General features: G+C 33.0%; 1 protein-coding gene across 6 annotated transcripts in view; it reads right to left on the bottom strand.

The window, feature by feature from the left end:
* Nucleotides 1–786: 786 nt before the first annotated feature.
* Nucleotides 787–18730, bottom strand: part of cin (Molybdenum cofactor synthesis protein cinnamon) — a 69013-nt gene continuing 51069 nt past the window's right edge. For 5 of the 6 annotated variants that reach the window (XM_076417097.1, XM_076417099.1, XM_076417101.1 and 2 more), the window contains 5 exons: nucleotides 17544–17660; nucleotides 17318–17476; nucleotides 11446–11607; nucleotides 2606–2780; nucleotides 787–1087 (listed from right to left, as the gene is read on the bottom strand). In XM_076417097.1, the coding sequence (XP_076273212.1) occupies nucleotides 869–1087; nucleotides 2606–2780; nucleotides 11446–11607; nucleotides 17318–17476; nucleotides 17544–17660 (832 nt within the window). In that variant the 3' untranslated portion in view covers nucleotides 787–868. The remainder of the gene's footprint in view (nucleotides 1088–2605; nucleotides 2781–11445; nucleotides 11608–17317; nucleotides 17477–17543; nucleotides 17661–18730) is intronic. The other variant, XM_076417103.1, reaches the window with a different exon arrangement.

Below are 18730 nucleotides of genomic sequence, written 5' to 3' on the forward strand. Positions count from 1 at the left end.
TGACGAATCATGGATAAATTTGTATGAGCCTGAAAGTAAGCAGTCAACTGTATGGGCGTTCCGAGCTGAACTAAATCCAACAGAAATTGTTCGCGCACGAAGCACTTCAAAGAAAATGCTGGCCTGTTTCTATTATATTGTTATTATATTGCAACAGTGCCTCTAGAAGATCGTTGAACAGTAAATTCTGGTTGTTACACAACTGGATTGTTCGTCGTTATGACAATGCGAGCTCTCACACATCGGCTCAAACAAAAGACTATTTGAGCACTCAAAACATCGAATTGATGGGTCATCCGCCGTACAGACTTGATTTGGCACCCAACGAATTTTTTTGTTCCCATCCGTGATGAATAAACTGCGTGGTCAACGATTTTCATCGCCCGAAGAAGCTATTGAAGCGTTCAAAAATGATGTTTTGAAGATACCTCATTCGGAATGGAATAAATGCTTTGAAAATTGGTTTAACCGTATGTAAATGTATATCGATCATCGTGGCGAGTACTTTGAAAAACTATAAAAATATATTTACAGCTTAACTATTTGTTTTTTTTCCTATTGCCGAAATATAATTAGTGACCCTCTTACAACTACATTACATACTGGGAAATTCACAAAGCCATTCGTATTTTAATCCTGAACGTCATTTAAATTTAATTTAAAACCAATTATTTGTTCTGAGAGACCCTTTGCATAGGCAACATTAAATTATTTAATATGAAATTAAATTTTAAATCGCCTTCACCATTTCGTAACGATTGTAATCGGTATCAAATCAAACTACTGTTATGTTCGAATTATATTTATTCTTTTAAACATCAAAATTACAGATACCTATAGTTTAATTAAACTTTATTTTGGAATGTATTCAAAGCAGTTGGCCGAATAACAAGATCGATTGTGTTGATCCTGCGGGTTGTTGGGTTTTGCCGGAAACTAGAAGCAGGCCATTTGCATTCACCATGCTGTTGAGGCGGCTACTTATTTGGTTTCCTGTTGATTTCGCCACGAACTGGTTGTCAGGGTTCCTCCGTACGGTTACCCTGACGTACTCAGGCCTGATATCGTTGTTGTTTATAATATTTTCCTATGACAAAAATAAATATCTGTTATTTATTTATTTATATAAAACAAGTCAATAGAAAAGTCCCCGGCCTGACATGGCGCTACTAGAATTAAATCAATATGTTTTTTAGTTAGCCCCCACCCTCAAAACATGCGTGTAGAAATTTGACATTTGTGTATAAACTATTGACAGATCTCGGATCATTAGTTTGTGAATTATAGCATTTTGAGTTAAGTAACTTTTGTTATTGTAAAAAAAAAATTGATAAAAAGGAATTTCGCGTGTTGATATAATATTGCTTTTTGAAAGGAAAAAATACAGTTGAAGCAAAAACTTGGCTTGATGCCGAGTATCCGAACACTGCCCCAGGAAAATCAACCATCAAGGATTGGTATGCTAAGTTTAGACGTGGTGAAATGAGCGCCGAAGACGGTGAACGCAGTGGACACCCAAAAGAGGTTGTTACTGACGAAAACATTAAAAAATCCACAAAATGATTTTGAATGACCGTAAATTGAAACTGAATGAAATAGAAGACACTCTAAAGATATCAACTGATATCAACATCATATCATTCACGAATATTTGGATATGAGAAAGCTCTGTGCCAAGTGGGTGCCGCGCAAGCTGACTTTTGACCAAAAACAATGACGAGTTGATGAATTCGAGCAGTGTCTGAAGATAGTCAAGCGTAATAAACTCGAGTTTTTGCATCGATATGTGACAATGGATGAAATATGGCTCCATCATTTCACTCCGAAGTCCACTCGAAAGTCATTCGAGTGGACTGCACACGATTAACCCGCTCCAAAGCGTGGGAAAAGCAACAGTCGGCTGGCAAGGTTATGGCGTCTATAACTTAGAATAAGCTTAAAATAATTTTCATTGACTACCTTGAAAAAATGATTACCATTAACCGTTGAAAATTAACACCGACTATTACATAGCGTTATTGGACTGTTTGAAGGACGAAATCGCCGAAAATGGCCAAATTTGAAGAAAAAGAAGTGCTGCTTCACCAAGACAATACACCGTGTCAAAAATCCATGCATTGGGCTTCGAATTGCTTCTTCATCCACAGTATTCTCCAGATCTGGCCCCAGCGACTATTTCTTGTTCTAAGATCTCAAATAAATGCTCGCTGGGAATACATTTTCGTCGAATGAAGAAGTGATCGACGAAACTGAAGCCTATTTTGAAGCAAAGGACAAATCAAGACAAAGGGAAAAGTTGGAGGGTCGCTATAATTAGTATATCACCCTTGAAGGGATTTGTTGAATAAAAAAACTAATTTTGCCAAAAAAATGTGTTTTACTATGGTAGGCCGGGACTTTTCAATTGATCTCTTAGTAAGAATATATTCTTAAAGGCTCAAGCTTTGAAAGGAAAAACGATTTTTTAAAAATGTTTAGACTAGAACACCGTCTTAACCTACAAAACTGCTGTTATATTCTCTTCCTTCCTATATACATCTTCGACACATAAATAAATCAATATACGTGAAATAACTTCCTTTAAACTTCGATCAGATCAACTTACCAGAGTCGCCGTAATTCGGGGCCAATCCAAGAACAACGCGTCCCCCTCCAAGCGCTTGAGGGTGGGTATTACGAACAGCAAGGATGTGACGCAACAGGATACCGGATTTCCTGGAAGGGCAAATACTGTTTTCTTCTTACCCTTGTAATCTAGCGTAACGAAAACAGTAGGCTTCCTGCAAGTACAACGATGGAATATTAATTATTCGGCAATTCGTTTGTAATGTAGCGGCATGCGAAATTAACGTTTGTGTTAGAAATACGTGTAGGACGTTTCGTTGTCATCGTGTCTCTGAAAATAACACAACAGCTGGAAGCTATCCTTTCAAATGGATCTGCCCCATGAGAAATTTACCATTAAGGAAGTAAAATAAACAATACATAAAAAATTAATTCTATAAATGCTCCTGATTTTGACCTAATAACTGGAAATGGATGTCAGGAAAGTGCATAAAATTAATAACATTCATATTTAAGGCCATATTAAGACTTAATTACTTTCCTAGCACTTGGAAAGTGGCTCAAATCATCAAAAATCAGAAGACGTCTCCTCTTATCGTCGTATCAACCTGTTACCTGTGATGTCTAAACTATTCGAAAAACTATACATAAAGAGATAAAATAATCGCAGAGGAGAAAAATATTATTCCAGATCATCAATTTGGCTTTCGTAGTAAACACGGAATAATAGAACAAATACATAGATTAGTCAACCAAATTAAAAAAAAACTTAAACAATGAAAACTATTGCTCCGTTGCATTTCTCGATATTTCTCAGGCCTTCGACAAGATGTGGCACACTGGACTGCATGTTAAATGGAAAAAACTTTTGCCTCATACGCACTTTTAACTGCTGAAATATTACCTCACAGACAGACATTTATTTTAACAAGGTGACGAATACACTGATCTACACCCAATATATTCGGGTGTTCCGCAGGACAGTGTTCTTGGCCCATTGTTATATCTATTATATACAGCTGACCTACCGACCTCAAGAAACACTACTGTTGCAAACTATGGATAACCTAAGGATCTAATATTAGCCACAAGAAACCTCCAACTTCATCATAACAAAGTCGAATTGTAGTTGAAAATAGTGACTGAAATAGGCGATAGTAAAAAGTAGTCAAGTGCTGAATAGTCGATAGTTCCTAACACTAATAATAACTAAAAGATGTTATTAAAATTTTAATTGTTTTGGAGTACAAATTTCAGTTAAAAAAGTTAAAAATTAAATAAAAATTAAAACGACTTTTTTAATCACTTTTCAAAAAACTCAATAATATTTAACTGAATAAATATTTAGAATGTTTTATTTGGTATAGTATAGAATAGCTTCAAAAAATATTTATTACTGGATGTACGTTGCTTCAAAAGTTTTATATTAAGAAAAATGGAAATTATTTTTTGTAAAATCTAACATGCTATTGATATTTTCACTCTATAATCGTTGTAATAAATCGAACATTCTACCAGAAAATATGTGATCGATTTTTATACGAAAACCTACTTTTATTGGAACATATCCCGACATATTTCCATTCTAGAATAAACATAGTTTAACGTCTGCACATTGCGCGCATTAAACGCAAATATTTTTATAGGTCGATACGCTGCATTCTAAGAAAATTACCATAGTCTTGTTTCTAATTTTAGTTGATGATAATTTTATTTAGAAAGTTACTGGAAAATACCGTCAGATAAAGTGTAAACTGAGAAAAGTGTAAATTTAGATGAAGAATGCAGACATATAAAAAACACAGATTTTTATTGTTTCTGCATCGATTTTGTTGTGAATTATTAAGAATATGACGTAATTGATTAATATTATTTACGAATTTTTTTACTATTTATTTTAGTAACAGTTTAAAGTCTCCTTTTACCAACTATGGGTTTATCTGGACTGAAACTACGGTTTAACGTGGACTCCCAACCACGGTCCTCGGCGTTAACTCTACCGACTGGCGAGTGACCAACTTAGAAATCATCCCAGAAGACATCCGATCTTACCCAACCTGGATACTGGCGCGACTGGGATCATTTTTCTTGTCGGATTTTACACTTTTGCCTTAAACAACTTAACATTTTTTATCAGGAGGTGCTACTGAGACATGCTACGAATCTATTCCGCAAAAGAATAACAGCTGATTTAAAAGCAAATGATGGATTAAAACCTTATTAATAAATAAATCTTGTGTATATGTATCAGGTGTTGATATTATTTTCTCCATGTTCTCAAACCACGGGATATTTAAATAAAATAACATAAAACAATCACATTTATTATCTTATTTCATTCAACAACGTTTCCTGTATGTTACTGACATTTCGTTTAATAATTCAAGCTGTCTAAAACAATTACAAGAGTAACTCACACTCGCCATTTATTGGATATAATGAGGGTGAAGTTTTTTCGACCGGATAAATGGAACAAAGCGGGAAGAAGGCGGAGCCAAATAAAGCCAACAGCCTTATTTCGAAAATAGCACGATAGTAATTCGCACCATTATCTTCCTGGAGAATATCCAGCAGCGAAAATGGGGGAAATGTTTTTCCATTAGGCTTAACATATAATAAGTATAATCGTTATTTTCCTAAAGAAACAAGAACAAAAACATTTGTCACGTATATTAACACTGTGTAACACAGTTTTTCTGGTAATATAAATATACCATTGTTTATGATATCGTTGTCTATGTAAAAGCTGTATTACTCTACAATGACAGCCGATATCATTCTGTACCTACTACATATTCAGTGTTTTTAAAAGAAACATATGAAGACGTAGAACTAATTTTGAACTTAATCAAATACAAAGTGTAGGAATGTTCATCGGGTCGGTCAGTCGGTCGAAATGTGTGGCTGCCGCTGCGATTATTTGTCAGAACACTCTCTACTATTTTTGGAAGGAATTTGCACGAGAACTGAAAACACTGGTTGAAGAAATACTGTTTATTTCAATGTTAAATGATACATGTGGTCGATGGGAGAATTGAAAGGATATTAGGTTAGGTAGAGGAAGTACGGTAGCGCTGTAAAAGTGGTACTATTACAAGGGGATGGAGAAAAGAAAAGAGAGCGAGACGTCGTCGTGATGGTCTTTTATCGCCTGGAACTGCATGGTACCAATTCACCGGCGTTGCCAACCTTTGTATTTGCTGGTGGTGAATTCGTGGTGGCCTAAAGGGTCGTGGCGGTCGCCATAAAAGAATACAACTTGAAAATTTATGTTTATTTAAAAGGTGTTGCTATATTGCTTGGACTACAGAGAGGTTTCACGAAATATTGTTGTTTTTTTTGGTTCTGTGGATGACAAAAATGTGTCAAGGCCATGTACAAAAATAGTGAAGGATTTTTGTATTTGAAAACTGTTTCCTCTCAATTAACTGATGCTGAACCAAAAAAAGGTATTTTTGTTGGCCTACAAATAAGAAAACTTAGTCAACATTAAAGGTGAAAATGTCCAGTTTTTAGCGAATGATTGGTTACAAAAATTTTAAACGATGGGGTGTAGAATGTCAAAATATTAGCAGATTTCTGCTGGATTGTAATGAAAGAACTTTGTATTGTTCACAAAACCAAAAGTTAATATTTCGTCATTTTCGTTAAGAATACGAGGGTGGTTCAAATATGATGGAGACAAATGCTGTAGATGGCGCGCATATATGTTTTGAAGATCGTGACTTGTGGCATAATTTTCTTTGGGAGCGCATGCTTCACGTGTGTGATACGACCATGATTGAACGTCAAGTGCCAACCGCCGTAGCGCAACGAATTGTCATTCGTTCAATGAACCAACACATACAAGAATGATCGCGAAGCCGTCGAAAATGAGCCGCATGATCGTCGACCACCCACAACCAGGTTCGCGGCTAAGGTTCTGTGTACGGTGTTCTTGGATCAACGGAACATGCTATACGTCGATTTCCTGCTCACCCAACGTACCATTAATGCTGCATACTACTCTAACCTTCTGAAAATACACGTTAAAGCCGCTTATCGCTCGAAACGGAGGAACATTCCAGCACGATCCTTCTCCAGGATAACGCGCGCTCTCATACCGGGCGTCTCACGTTCGATACAATATCGGAATTAGGGTGGGAGGTACTGGAACACCCCCCTACAGTCTGCATTTATAACCTTGGCACTACCACATGTTTTGACCACTGAAAGAAGCCCTCGGAGGTCAAAAATTCAACACCGACGACGAGATAGAGGTATTCGTGCGTACAAGGCTGTCCGAGTTGCCCGAGGAATTCTTCGACACCGGCATTAAAAAACCTCCGGAAAGACGGACAAAATACATAACTAGTGAGGAAAAATACCTATAAATACTGTAAATTTTTTCAACAGTAAATAAACGTGTCAGAATATTTCTCTCGATCATATTTGAGCACCCTTGTATATAGCTTATTTTTTCTATTGGCCACTTAAACCTGAGTGAATTTTTGAGCAATAGTAGCTTTTTTTTGCTATCGTTGTAGTTGTGATACGCTAGTTATAATATGTATCTATATAAAAAAACATTTTTTATTTACTACCAGATAACCCAGTGAACTTCCTATGACCTATATATATATACATATTACAAATTTTCTTCGACAATAACAATAGCAACTTCATCGATTGTCCGTGAATTAAACCTCCTCACGTATTCACCGGTACGTGCTATGTCACGTCTGATGATGAAATTATGGCTGTCAGATGACATTCGGACAATGTTATTTTGAACAATTTAACTAAATTGTCGTTCTGATGAAGAAACGTTTATAGTTCTTGAGTAACAGTTCGATTCACTCTTTAATTGTGAACACAACGCCTACCAATTTCCACATCCGTTTTATCAATAAAGTATATTTACGACAAACGATGACCTGTCACCACGCATTCACTTAGAGGAAGTTCAAAGGTTGGCAACGCCGGTGGATTGGTACCATGCGGTTCCCGGCTATAATAGACCACCACGACGACGTCTCGCTCTCTTTTCCTTTCTCTCTCTCTTCCTTTTTCTGTAACTATACCACTTCCAAATCGCTACCGTCTTCCTTCACCTTAACCTAATATCCTGTCAATTCTCCCGTCGACCACATGTATCGTTTAATATCTCAATAAACAAGTATTTCTTCAATCAGTGTTTTTAGTTCTCGCGTAAAATCCTTCCACAAATAGTAGCGAGTATTCGGACAAACAGCGCGTCGACAGCCACACATTTCGACCGACCGACTTGCCCAACGAACATGTTATTGCATGTTTGTGGCCTAATAGGTTGTAAATAAATCCGATGACGAAAATAAACCGAAAGTTATTTGGCGGGCGATTTCCGCCGTAAAGGAAACGAATGAAACCTATTATTTTTATTTTTTATATGATGTTTTTTTAAGAGAAAAAATCCCTTCGATATTCTTTAAATGATTTGGTTCGGTATTTCATAAAAACATATATTATTCATCATGATTTATATGAAGATTAGATATCATTGGTGTTTTTACAATTATTCTAACAATAATTAATAAATGTCATGCGGGTTAACAGAAAAATATTTAAAACAATACTGTTTTATACTTTTAATCTCCGGTTGATGACTGTTTGGAGAACTCGTTATGCTAATAACTGCTGTAGGCTTTCTTATACAGTTTCGTCTTTTGTCAACATATCATAGCATATAACAAGTCAATTGAAAAGTTCCCCGCCTACCATAGTACAACACATTTGTTTGCCAAAAATTAGTTTTTTTATTCAACATAATCCTCTTCAAGGGTGATACACTGATTATAGCGAACCTCCAACTTTTCGATACCATTTTTGTAGTACGATTTGTCCTTTGCTTCAAAGTAGGCTTCAGTTTCGTCGATCACCTCTTCATTCGACGAAAATTTCTTCCCAGTGAGCATTCTTTTGAGATCTAATAACAGGAAATACTCGCTGGGAGCCAGATCTGGAGAATGCGGTGGATGATGAAGCAATTCGAAGCCCAATTCATGGATTTTTGATACGGTGCAAGGTGACACTTGGTGAAGCAGCGCTTTCTGTTTCTTCAAATTCCCAAAATACAGACGCCATAACCTTGACAGCCGACTGTTTCGTTTTCCTACGCTTTGGAGCGGGTTCATCGTGTGCAGTCCACTTAGATGACTGTCGATTAAACCTCGGAGTGAAATGATGGAGCCATGTTTCATCCATTGTCACATATCGATGCAAAAACTCGGGTTTACTATGCTTGATCATCTTCAAACACAGCTCCGAATAAACTCGTCGTTGTTTTTGGCCAAAAATGAGCTCGCGCGGCAACCACTTTGCACTGAGCTTTTTCATACCCAAATATTCGTGAATGATATGATGTACATGTTCAGTTTATATCTTTATAGTGCCTGCTATTTCATTCAATTTCAATTTGCGGTCATTCAAAATCATTTTGTGGATTTTTTTAAATGTTTTCGTCGGCAACAACCTCTTTTGGACGTCCACTGCGTTCACCGTCTCCGGTGCTCGTTTCACCACGTCTAAACTTAGCATACCAATCCTTGATGGTTGATTTTATTGGGGTGGTGTCCGGAAACTCGACATCAAGCCAAGTTTTCGCTTCAACTTTTTTTTTTAATGTTTTCCCTTCAAAAAGCAATATTTTATCAACACGCGAAATTCATTTTTATCAATTTTTTTCACACTAAAAAAAGTTGCTTCACTCAAAATGCTATAATTCACAAACTAGTGACCCAACAGCTTTCAAATTTGTACATGCATTCTTTGAGGGTTAGTGCTAATTAAAAGCATAAGGATTTAATTCTAGTAATGCCATCTATATGTCAGATCGCCGACTTTTCAATTGACTTGTTAACACCTAAAAGAATGATTATATACAATAAGACCACCAAAAAATAAAAAAAAAACAATGAATGATTAAGAATACAAATAAAAGGAGTATTTTTATCATAACACAATAGAACTACAAGTTCTAACGAATTAAATTACTTAAAACAAAATATTTTTAAAATATATAGTTAAGAATTTAATAGAATAATTCAACCTTTATTCAATGTATTTGTTACTTTGTATCAATCTGAGAGTTAAACTATATATAGTAAAACGATATTAATTTGTCGTATCTCCTAGTAAATATTTTATTTATCACAGGATAAAAACTTAAATTAAAATATATTAAATAAAAATATTGTCTACCACCAAAAAAAGATAATTTCTCTCGAGAACAACATACATAGTAATTAAATTCCGAAGTTTCCCTCAAATGTGATTACATAACTAACAAGACTATTCCGACAAATTCCAGACTACTTTCCTAATTTTCCAGATAGTTTCTTAAACTGATCGAGAGTTTTCCAAATTCCTAATTGAATCCACACGAGATTTTGGTTAAGTCTAGTTATCAGTAGGTCAGTAAAATTACTCCTGAACTAGATATATAGAGTAAGGGAAAAAGTAGTGTCGGTTAATTTCTAAAGATGAATTTAAATACGCTTATCTCCAGTAGTACTTATTTAACGATGATATACTAATATGTGTCAAAAATCTGGAGATTCTAACTCTCAATGTAGTGTTGTTATAAGATTATTTTCATCATTTGCTTTACTAGCACTCGAAAAGGGATAGAGGAATTGAGTAGAAGAGAGCTAAAGCTTTGTCTTTAGATGCCGCGTCACTAAAACAGCTATATCTCCAAAAACAATTAAAATCTGAAAAAATTATCTTAAGAACATATTCTCGGAGGGCTAAGGTTCGAAAATATGATTTTTCCAAGTTTCTAGACTTATATAAAAGACTAGCGACCCGCCCCGGCTTCGCACGGGTGCAATGCTGATACTAAATTAAATACACTACAGAAAAAATATGAACGTTGTATATAAAAACATAGTGGCCCACTCCGACTTTGCACGGGCTTAAAATATATATGCCTATGTCACTCAATGAAAACATGATTAAAATCGATCCAGTATTTTTGGTTCATTCATTACTGTCCTTGGCCTGCACGCATTAAATTTGGAGTAAAACAATTCCTCTTCCCCTATACTTACTATGAAGATTTCCTGCTATCCTTGGAATATCTAAATTCATACAATTTTTATTACATTACACATTTTTAAACGCAAATTTTAAATTTGTAATATCTCCGAAAATATTTGTTTAATTTACATGCTGTAAGGAACCATATTGATCTATATTAATTGCACACTGTATTTAAGGTACTTAATTCGATAAGGATTAATGCCGTATTGCTTAAGCAGCTTCGTAAATAAGCCATTTTCTCACGTAAAAAGTAAACAATAAAAATGGTTAATGTGGGTTATCCCTAAAAGATAAACATATACCATCGCGGACTTTTTTGTAGACCTTTTTATGGTGTACAATACTGTAGTACATTAATTTGATCTAACTCGTAGGGTTAGGCAGCGTTTTTGCTAATTGCTAAATAAGCCTAAAAAAATAGGTTAATTTACGACATCACGTTAGAAACCTCTAAAATTAGCAATGTTGCCTTAGTATATTATGCATGTATTATACATATAAACCTTCCTCTTGAATCACTCTATCTATTGAAAAAAACCGCATCAAAATCCGTTGCGTAGTTTTAAAGATTTAAGCGCACATAGGGATATAGGGACAGAAAAGGCGACTTTGTTTTATACTATGTATTGATAAACAATATAATTTTAATCATATGTTCAAAACAGAAGGGATACTAACAGCATTGGGAAACAAAACGTATTTTTTTTTATATAATTACCAGACATTGGACTCATCGTTACAAAAACACGCCTGTTATTATAACTCTCGCTTGTTCTGCTTCGGACAGGGAATATATAGCTAACGTGTATTTATACTCACCCCGGTTTCATGTTAACCCTTCCGAAGTGGACAGTGGCCCCGAAGTCTTCGATCAATACCTGTTTCAACAGATCGTATTCACCCATGGATACACCACCAGATGATATTATTACATCACTGCGGTCGAATGCCCTTTCTAGTGTAGCCTTAACATTGTCTGGTCTGTAAGAAACAATATATAAATAAACAAATAATGTTGATTAGCTATATATTCGTATTTTAAGGGGATATTCTATTAAGAAGAACATATAGAGAAGCCTCACGCCATGTCAACCATGTCGAAAATAATTTAAAATTAAAAAAATCTTAAGGGTATATAATTAATGGGTTAAGCTCTTAGGAAAGCATTGGAATATGGAATATTAATCAATAGAAATAAGATAAATAAACTAGTAGGAAATGCAGAATGGAATTACAAAATATAGAATATATATTTCATAGGAGAAGATCAAAAATAAAACAAAAGAACTTTTAGTAGAGACTGGGTAAGGACCAATAAGTCATCCTAGGTAAGGGTCTAATTTTAAGTTAACCTGGATACAACGTTTACTTCCAATAATCACATAATAAATTACTAAAATGCGAATAGTATATACTTTAGTTTTTAATAAATTTAGTATTTAAAAAATTTTTAGTCAAATTTCTTGAATATCTATTTCTACGATGTAATGAATTGTTATAAAGTGACTAAGAATAATCAACTATTATGTTAATATTCTTTAGTCACTGGTATCGTTTCCTCCTTGTTTTTCATTCACATCGTTTACGTTTTTAGGAAAAAAACAAGAACCTGACAACCTATGTATTATTAGAACTTGTCCGCTCTATTAGCTACGATAAATTTATAATAAAAATACTGTAGCAGATATATTCATAAATAATAAAGCCGAATAGAAATATTTTTCTGATGTTTTAAAACATTTGCAGTCATAATTAGATGAATTATGAAAATGGAGTTTAAAAAAATATCATATTACTGTCTATCTTAGGAATTATAAATCTTAATTAAAGAATGAAATTCCTTTAACACAAATTAAATATAAATGAAACGACAGCAGTGGAACTTTTTTTAACTTTATGGGCTGGAAACTTGAAGAAGATTTCATTTTCTCTTTTCCAGATTTGAAAGTCTGTTTTTTCGGGTATAATATTAAATTCTTTATGGTATTTTAAACTTTTTTCTTGTGATTATTAATTTATATAGTTAAAAAGTCGCGTTATAATTTTGCTATATGTCGAAGCCAAAATAACCTTCCCTATATAATAAACAGACATATTATTGCATTTTTATGACCTAACAGGCTGTAAATGAATTAAAAAAAAACAAAAAACATCTATACAAAACATAAAAAAAGCGATCCCTTTTATTGGCAAAAATATTATTACTACATCGATATATAACAGTTTTCACGTTTTTAAGAAAAAATCAAGAACCTGACAACCTATGTATTATTAGAACTTGTTCGCTCTATTAGCTACGATAAATTTATAATAAAAAGACTGTCGCTAGTAGATATATTCATAAATAATAAAGCCGAATAGAAATATTTTTCTGATGTTTTAAAACATTTGCAATCATAATTAAATGAATTATGAAAATGAAATTTAAAAATATCACATTACCGTCCGTCTTAGGAATTATAAATCTTAATTAAAAATGAAATTCCTTTAACACAAATTAAATATAAATGAAACGACAGCAGTGGAACTTTTTTTTTAACTTTATGGGCTGGAAACTTGAAGAAGATTTCATTTTCTCTTTTCCAGATTTCAAAGTCTGTTTTTTCGGGTATAATATTAAATTCTTTATGGTATTTTAAACTTTTTTCTTGTGATTATAAATTCATATAGTTAAAAAATCGCATTATAATTTTGCTATACGTCGAAGCCAAAATAACATTCCCTATATAATAAACAGACATATTATTGCATTTTTGTGACCTAACAGGTTGTAAATGAATTAAAAAAAAAAACAAAAAACATTTATACAGGACATAACAAAAAGCGATCCCTTTTATCGGAAAAAATATCATTACTACATCGATATATAACAGTTTTCAAGTTTTTAGGAAAAAAATCAAGAACCTGACAACCTATATATTATTAGAACTTGTCCGCTCTACTAGCTACCATAAATTTATAATCAAAAGACTGTCGCTAGCAGATATATTCATAAATAATAAAGCCGAATAGATATATTTTTCTGATGTTTTAAAACATTGGCAATCATAATTAGATGAATTATGAAAATGGAATTTAATAAATATCATATAACCGTCTGTCTTAGGAATTATAAATCTTATTTAAAGAATGAAATTCCTTTAATACAAATTAAATATAAATAAAACGACAGCAGTGGAACCTTTTTTAAACTTTATGGGCAGGAAACTAAACTAAAAAAAAAGGAAGTAGAAACACTGTTGTATTATTTGGTGACTTAAACGTATATTTACTTTATTAGCACTGTGATATCTCTTATTAAGTATATCCAGTTGACAAAATAAAAACAGAATAAATATGTATCAAATACATATACGATATAAACACAAATTGTATAAATAAAATCATAATCAATCAATGTATAAAACGAGCTAAAACATAAATAAATATTATACATTTAAAATATATCAATAGATAGAATATAAAAATAAATAAATAAATAAAGTTAACTTAAAAACGCATATAAAATAATAACAGAATAAAAAATTATAATTCATAATACATAATGTATTAATATATTGAAACCAAAGCAGTAGATAAAATATAACGTTGAAGTTATAAATATAAAATAATTCGATTTCCTTAAAACAAAATTAAATACGAGATAAGAAAGTAGATAAAATACTGTAAATAAATTTCATGTAAATAATCAAATATTTTATCTTGATTGACTTGAAGTGAGAAGAGTTTTCAGATTTCTAGGTATGTTATGTCTAATTAGAATAGACCGTACAGCCTCACATGATTGTAAAACATGTCGGACTCTTTTTAATAGTCCACAATAATCACACAACGGAGGAACCTCGCCAGTCATAAGATATGAATGTGAGAACTGACAATGCCCGATCGTTAGCTTATTTAACAGGACCTGCTTATACCTATTAGTAGATAATGCCATAGAAGTAAAAAAATCATGCTTAATAAACCACAATTCATTGTGCGCGAGGTTGCGACGTCATACATTTTAGTAGCGTAGGTTCATTGTTATTTTGGTTATATATCAGTGACAAGTACTACACTGGCTACGGACTGCATTGTGATCTGAGGGATTTCCATCGGTTTTGAGTGGTGTTACGAGTGATAAATCTAGAAATTGACATCAGGATGATTTCTACTAATAAGTTTTCAAAGTAAATTAATAATTTTTCTATGTCTAATATCCTTGCCAATTTTGTAACTTGCGTTATATTTCTTTTGCGCTCCCGTGATGCAGAGCTCCCAAAAAAAAAAACTAAAGAAGCTCCCAAAAATAATTATGTGATTTCACTAAAATACTAAAATATTTTCTATTACTTACCGCAAAGTAAATTCAACTTAGCGATCGCAAATTCTTATTGTAATAGATGATAAAAAACGAGCAAAAAAAAACAAAAAAAATTATTTATCTGAGCCACACGTTCGGCACTCCGCTGCCCACGTGCATGTCTAAACGGTCTAAAACAAGACTGATATTTAAGTAGAGATTTTGTGATCGATAATTTAATTAATTTGAAAAAATCTTTAGAATACTGTCTCGAAAAAAAATTGGAATTTAAAGGAAAAGGTACACCATTACAGGATATATTACTCATCAGTCATCTCCGGTTTTGGCGCATGCGCACTATCCTGCATAGAATAAACTATAGAAAAGGATTTGGTTATATAGAAAAAACTAGCGACTCGCCCCGGCTTCGTACGGGTGCAATGCTGATACTAAATTAAATACAATACAGAAAAAATATGAACGTTGTATATAAAAACATAGCGGCCCGCTCCGACTTTGCACGGGCATAAAATATATATGCCTATGTCACTCAATGAAAACATGATTAAAATCGATCCAGTATTTTTGGTTCATTCATTACTGCCCTTGGCCTGCACGCATTAAATTTGGAGTAAAACAATTCCTCTTCCCCTATACTTACTATGAAGATTTCCTGCTATCCTTGGAATATCTAAATTCATACAATTTTTATTACATTACACATTTTTAAACGCAAATTTTAAATTTGTAATATCTCCGAAAATATTTGTTTAATTTACATGCTGTAAGGAACCATATTGATATATATTAATTGCACACTGTATTTAAAGTACTTAATTCGATAAGGATTAATGCCGTATTGCTTAAAATAAAAATAGCTTCGTAAATAAGCCATTTTCTCACGTAAAAAGTAAACAATAAAAATGGTTAATGTGGGTTATCCCTAAAAGATAAACATATACCATCGCGGACTTTTTTGTAGACCTTTTTATGGTGTACAATACTGTAGTATATTAATTTGATCTAACTCGTAGGGTTAGGCAACGTTTTTGCTAATTGCTAAATAAGCCTAAAAAATAGGTTAATTTACGACATCACGTTAGAAACCTCTAAAATTAGCAATGTTGCCTTAGTATATTATGCATGTATTATACATATAAACCTTCCTCTTGAATCACTCTATCTATTGAAAAAAACCGCATCAAAATCCGTTGCGTAGTTTTAAAGATTTAAGCGCACATAGGGATATAGGGACAGAAAAGGCGACTTTGTTTTATAATATGTAGTGATATGGTTTATTCCTTTCATTCTTTTCGAGGTCCATCGGTACAGTTGGTCAAGTTAAAACAACAAAAAAATCTGGAATATTTAGATTTGGTGTTACATAAATAATTCTATAGCAATTATAATTAAATTGTTGTGTTACTCTTGATGGTCTAACATACATTGGTTTTAAAATATGGAAGAACGAGGGTAAATGCAGAAAGTAATGCTATATGTTTAAAAGTTATAAAATCCTAACAGCATCAACTTTATTTCTAGCGAGAATGTTAACTGTCAAATTTATAACACATCATTTTTAACGACAGTGAATAGGTATCAACATATGCCAAAATATAATGACAACAAGAACAGAGAAGAACGTGATTCTTGTTCTGTTGGAAGTAGTCAAGTCATTAATGAGGTTTGTCCATCAAGAGTAGTAGCAAAAATTGTAGTAACTGGTAATAATTAGACACTTATTTTAAATCTAATATATGTAGCTAGAATTTGTTGAGAGTGAAAGTCAAAGAACATGAAATTCAGCAAAGAACTCTGGCTTTGATCTAAACGATTTTGGTCTTTTTTATGATCATGATTATGTGGTTTTTGAAGTTCTTATTAATTGTTCGAACATGTAAATTAATTTAAATATCGCGTTTTTATAAAAATAGGAAGGCATATAGAAATTATTTTGATTATTTCATTTCATTCATTAATTTTTTCAATAAAATGTGTTATTTCAAAAAATGTTTAATGTTTATTTCCCTCCTTATATATAGTTTCAACATTAAATCAATAATTTATCAAATTTTTGTATATTTATTTATAAAAAACAATAATGTGTAGTATGATTTTATAAAAAGAGAATGACTGGACACATTAATTATATTTTTATTATTTCGTTTTATTCAATACATTTTTATATAAAATGTGTTATTTCTAGAATTTTATTTTTTTTTTATTTTTATTTACCTGCCGAAACTATTTACCTGCTCTATATATATATATATATATATATATATATATATATATATATATATATATATATATATAAATATATATTAGATTAAATCTGAAACGTTGAGTGAAAAATAGTGTAAACATTTTCCCACACCAACGCGTCAACCGAAAAGTTTTACAACTTACGTATCTCGGGCAATTCCTCCATCTAGCGCTGCGTAATCGTAGCTCTTCAGCAAGGACAACAACGTAACCTTATTACTGTCGTAGATCTGACCGGGTTTTAGGGTTTCGTTTGGATGGCATAGCTCATTTCCTGTTGAAATAACAGACACGAGAGGACGCCTGCAAGGAAAATTAACGGTTTAAAATAAACCTCAGTCTAATCACCGACCGCAATTCGTTTTATTACCTGTAGACTTTCACACTGGAGAATCCTAACATTGCTAGGACTCCTACGCTGGCTGCAGTTAGTCGGGAATGCTTTTCCAGGACGAGGGTTCCTTGTTCGACGTCGTTTCCTATTTTTCTGAAATAAAAAGTAGATTGTTATTTAATTATGATATTAAGCTATTGAATTATATTAGGGGTCCCCATTTATTCTGATCATTTTTCAGTGTAAAAAGTCATTTATAGAGAAAATAACATTTATTAAGTACAATGTATATCAATTTTCAACAACTTCTTTGATGATCGGTCAATTTTCATATTTCCTTCGCTACTTTTGGCCTTTTCTGAAATTATGAGTCGTTAAATTTATTCTGTTGATGCCAGTAGACATCTGCTATAACAACTTGATTCATTTTAACACCTGGTATTATAATGCACTGACGTTGGAAACTATCGAATCAAAACAGTCGAAATAGTCGATAGTTAAAAATATAGTGGACCAAAAATAGTAATAACTATTTCAGTCAAATACAGACTTCGTGTGTTTTTTTATTCGCGATAACAGACGAAGATGTACGAATTCCTTCCCGTACTAATTTTGCGAGAGGAAAAGGCGCAGATAAGTAATTGGCAAGTGGCAGTGGTGAAAAATTAATGGAATAATGATCACAAATATGTTTCATCGCATATTAATATAGACGAAGATATACGTATGGCTTCTTGAACCTTTTTGGGAAAAAAAAGGAAAGAGAAAATTCTAGATCCATCCGATAACCTAACCGCTCTTATCAAATCATGTTTAGGTAGCGTTTTATGCACACGACACTGCTTGATTCGCTTCTTCAAGAATAGCACCGTATATTCAAGGAAGACTTCAGACCAGTGGTTAAATTTCTGGAGCTTGCAAGTCAACCCACAGAGAACCCAGGCCATTTTCTTCCAATTTTGAACCGTTTTAATAATCGATAACGTCCAAATTCCATGGTTGGAAGAAGCCGCCTCTCTCGGTCTTCTATTCCCTTCTTCTATTCTTCTTCTAAGGCCCCCCCAGAGGTTAAGGTTAAGGTTAATGTGTTCCCGCTCATTAATCGGGCTGGTAGGCTTTCTTTTCAATAAAATATATTCTGTGCAAGGTGCTAGTTCGATCAGTTGTCTTTTTTTCACAATCTCAGAAGAATAATCAATACTTGTAGTTCGTCAGGAATAACC

The sequence above is a fragment of the Rhynchophorus ferrugineus genome, unplaced genomic scaffold (genome assembly GCF_030347505.1).
Source record: "Rhynchophorus ferrugineus isolate W39M unplaced genomic scaffold, kcgeb_rfMv2 rfM11, whole genome shotgun sequence".
NCBI lineage: Eukaryota > Metazoa > Arthropoda > Insecta > Coleoptera > Curculionidae > Rhynchophorus > Rhynchophorus ferrugineus.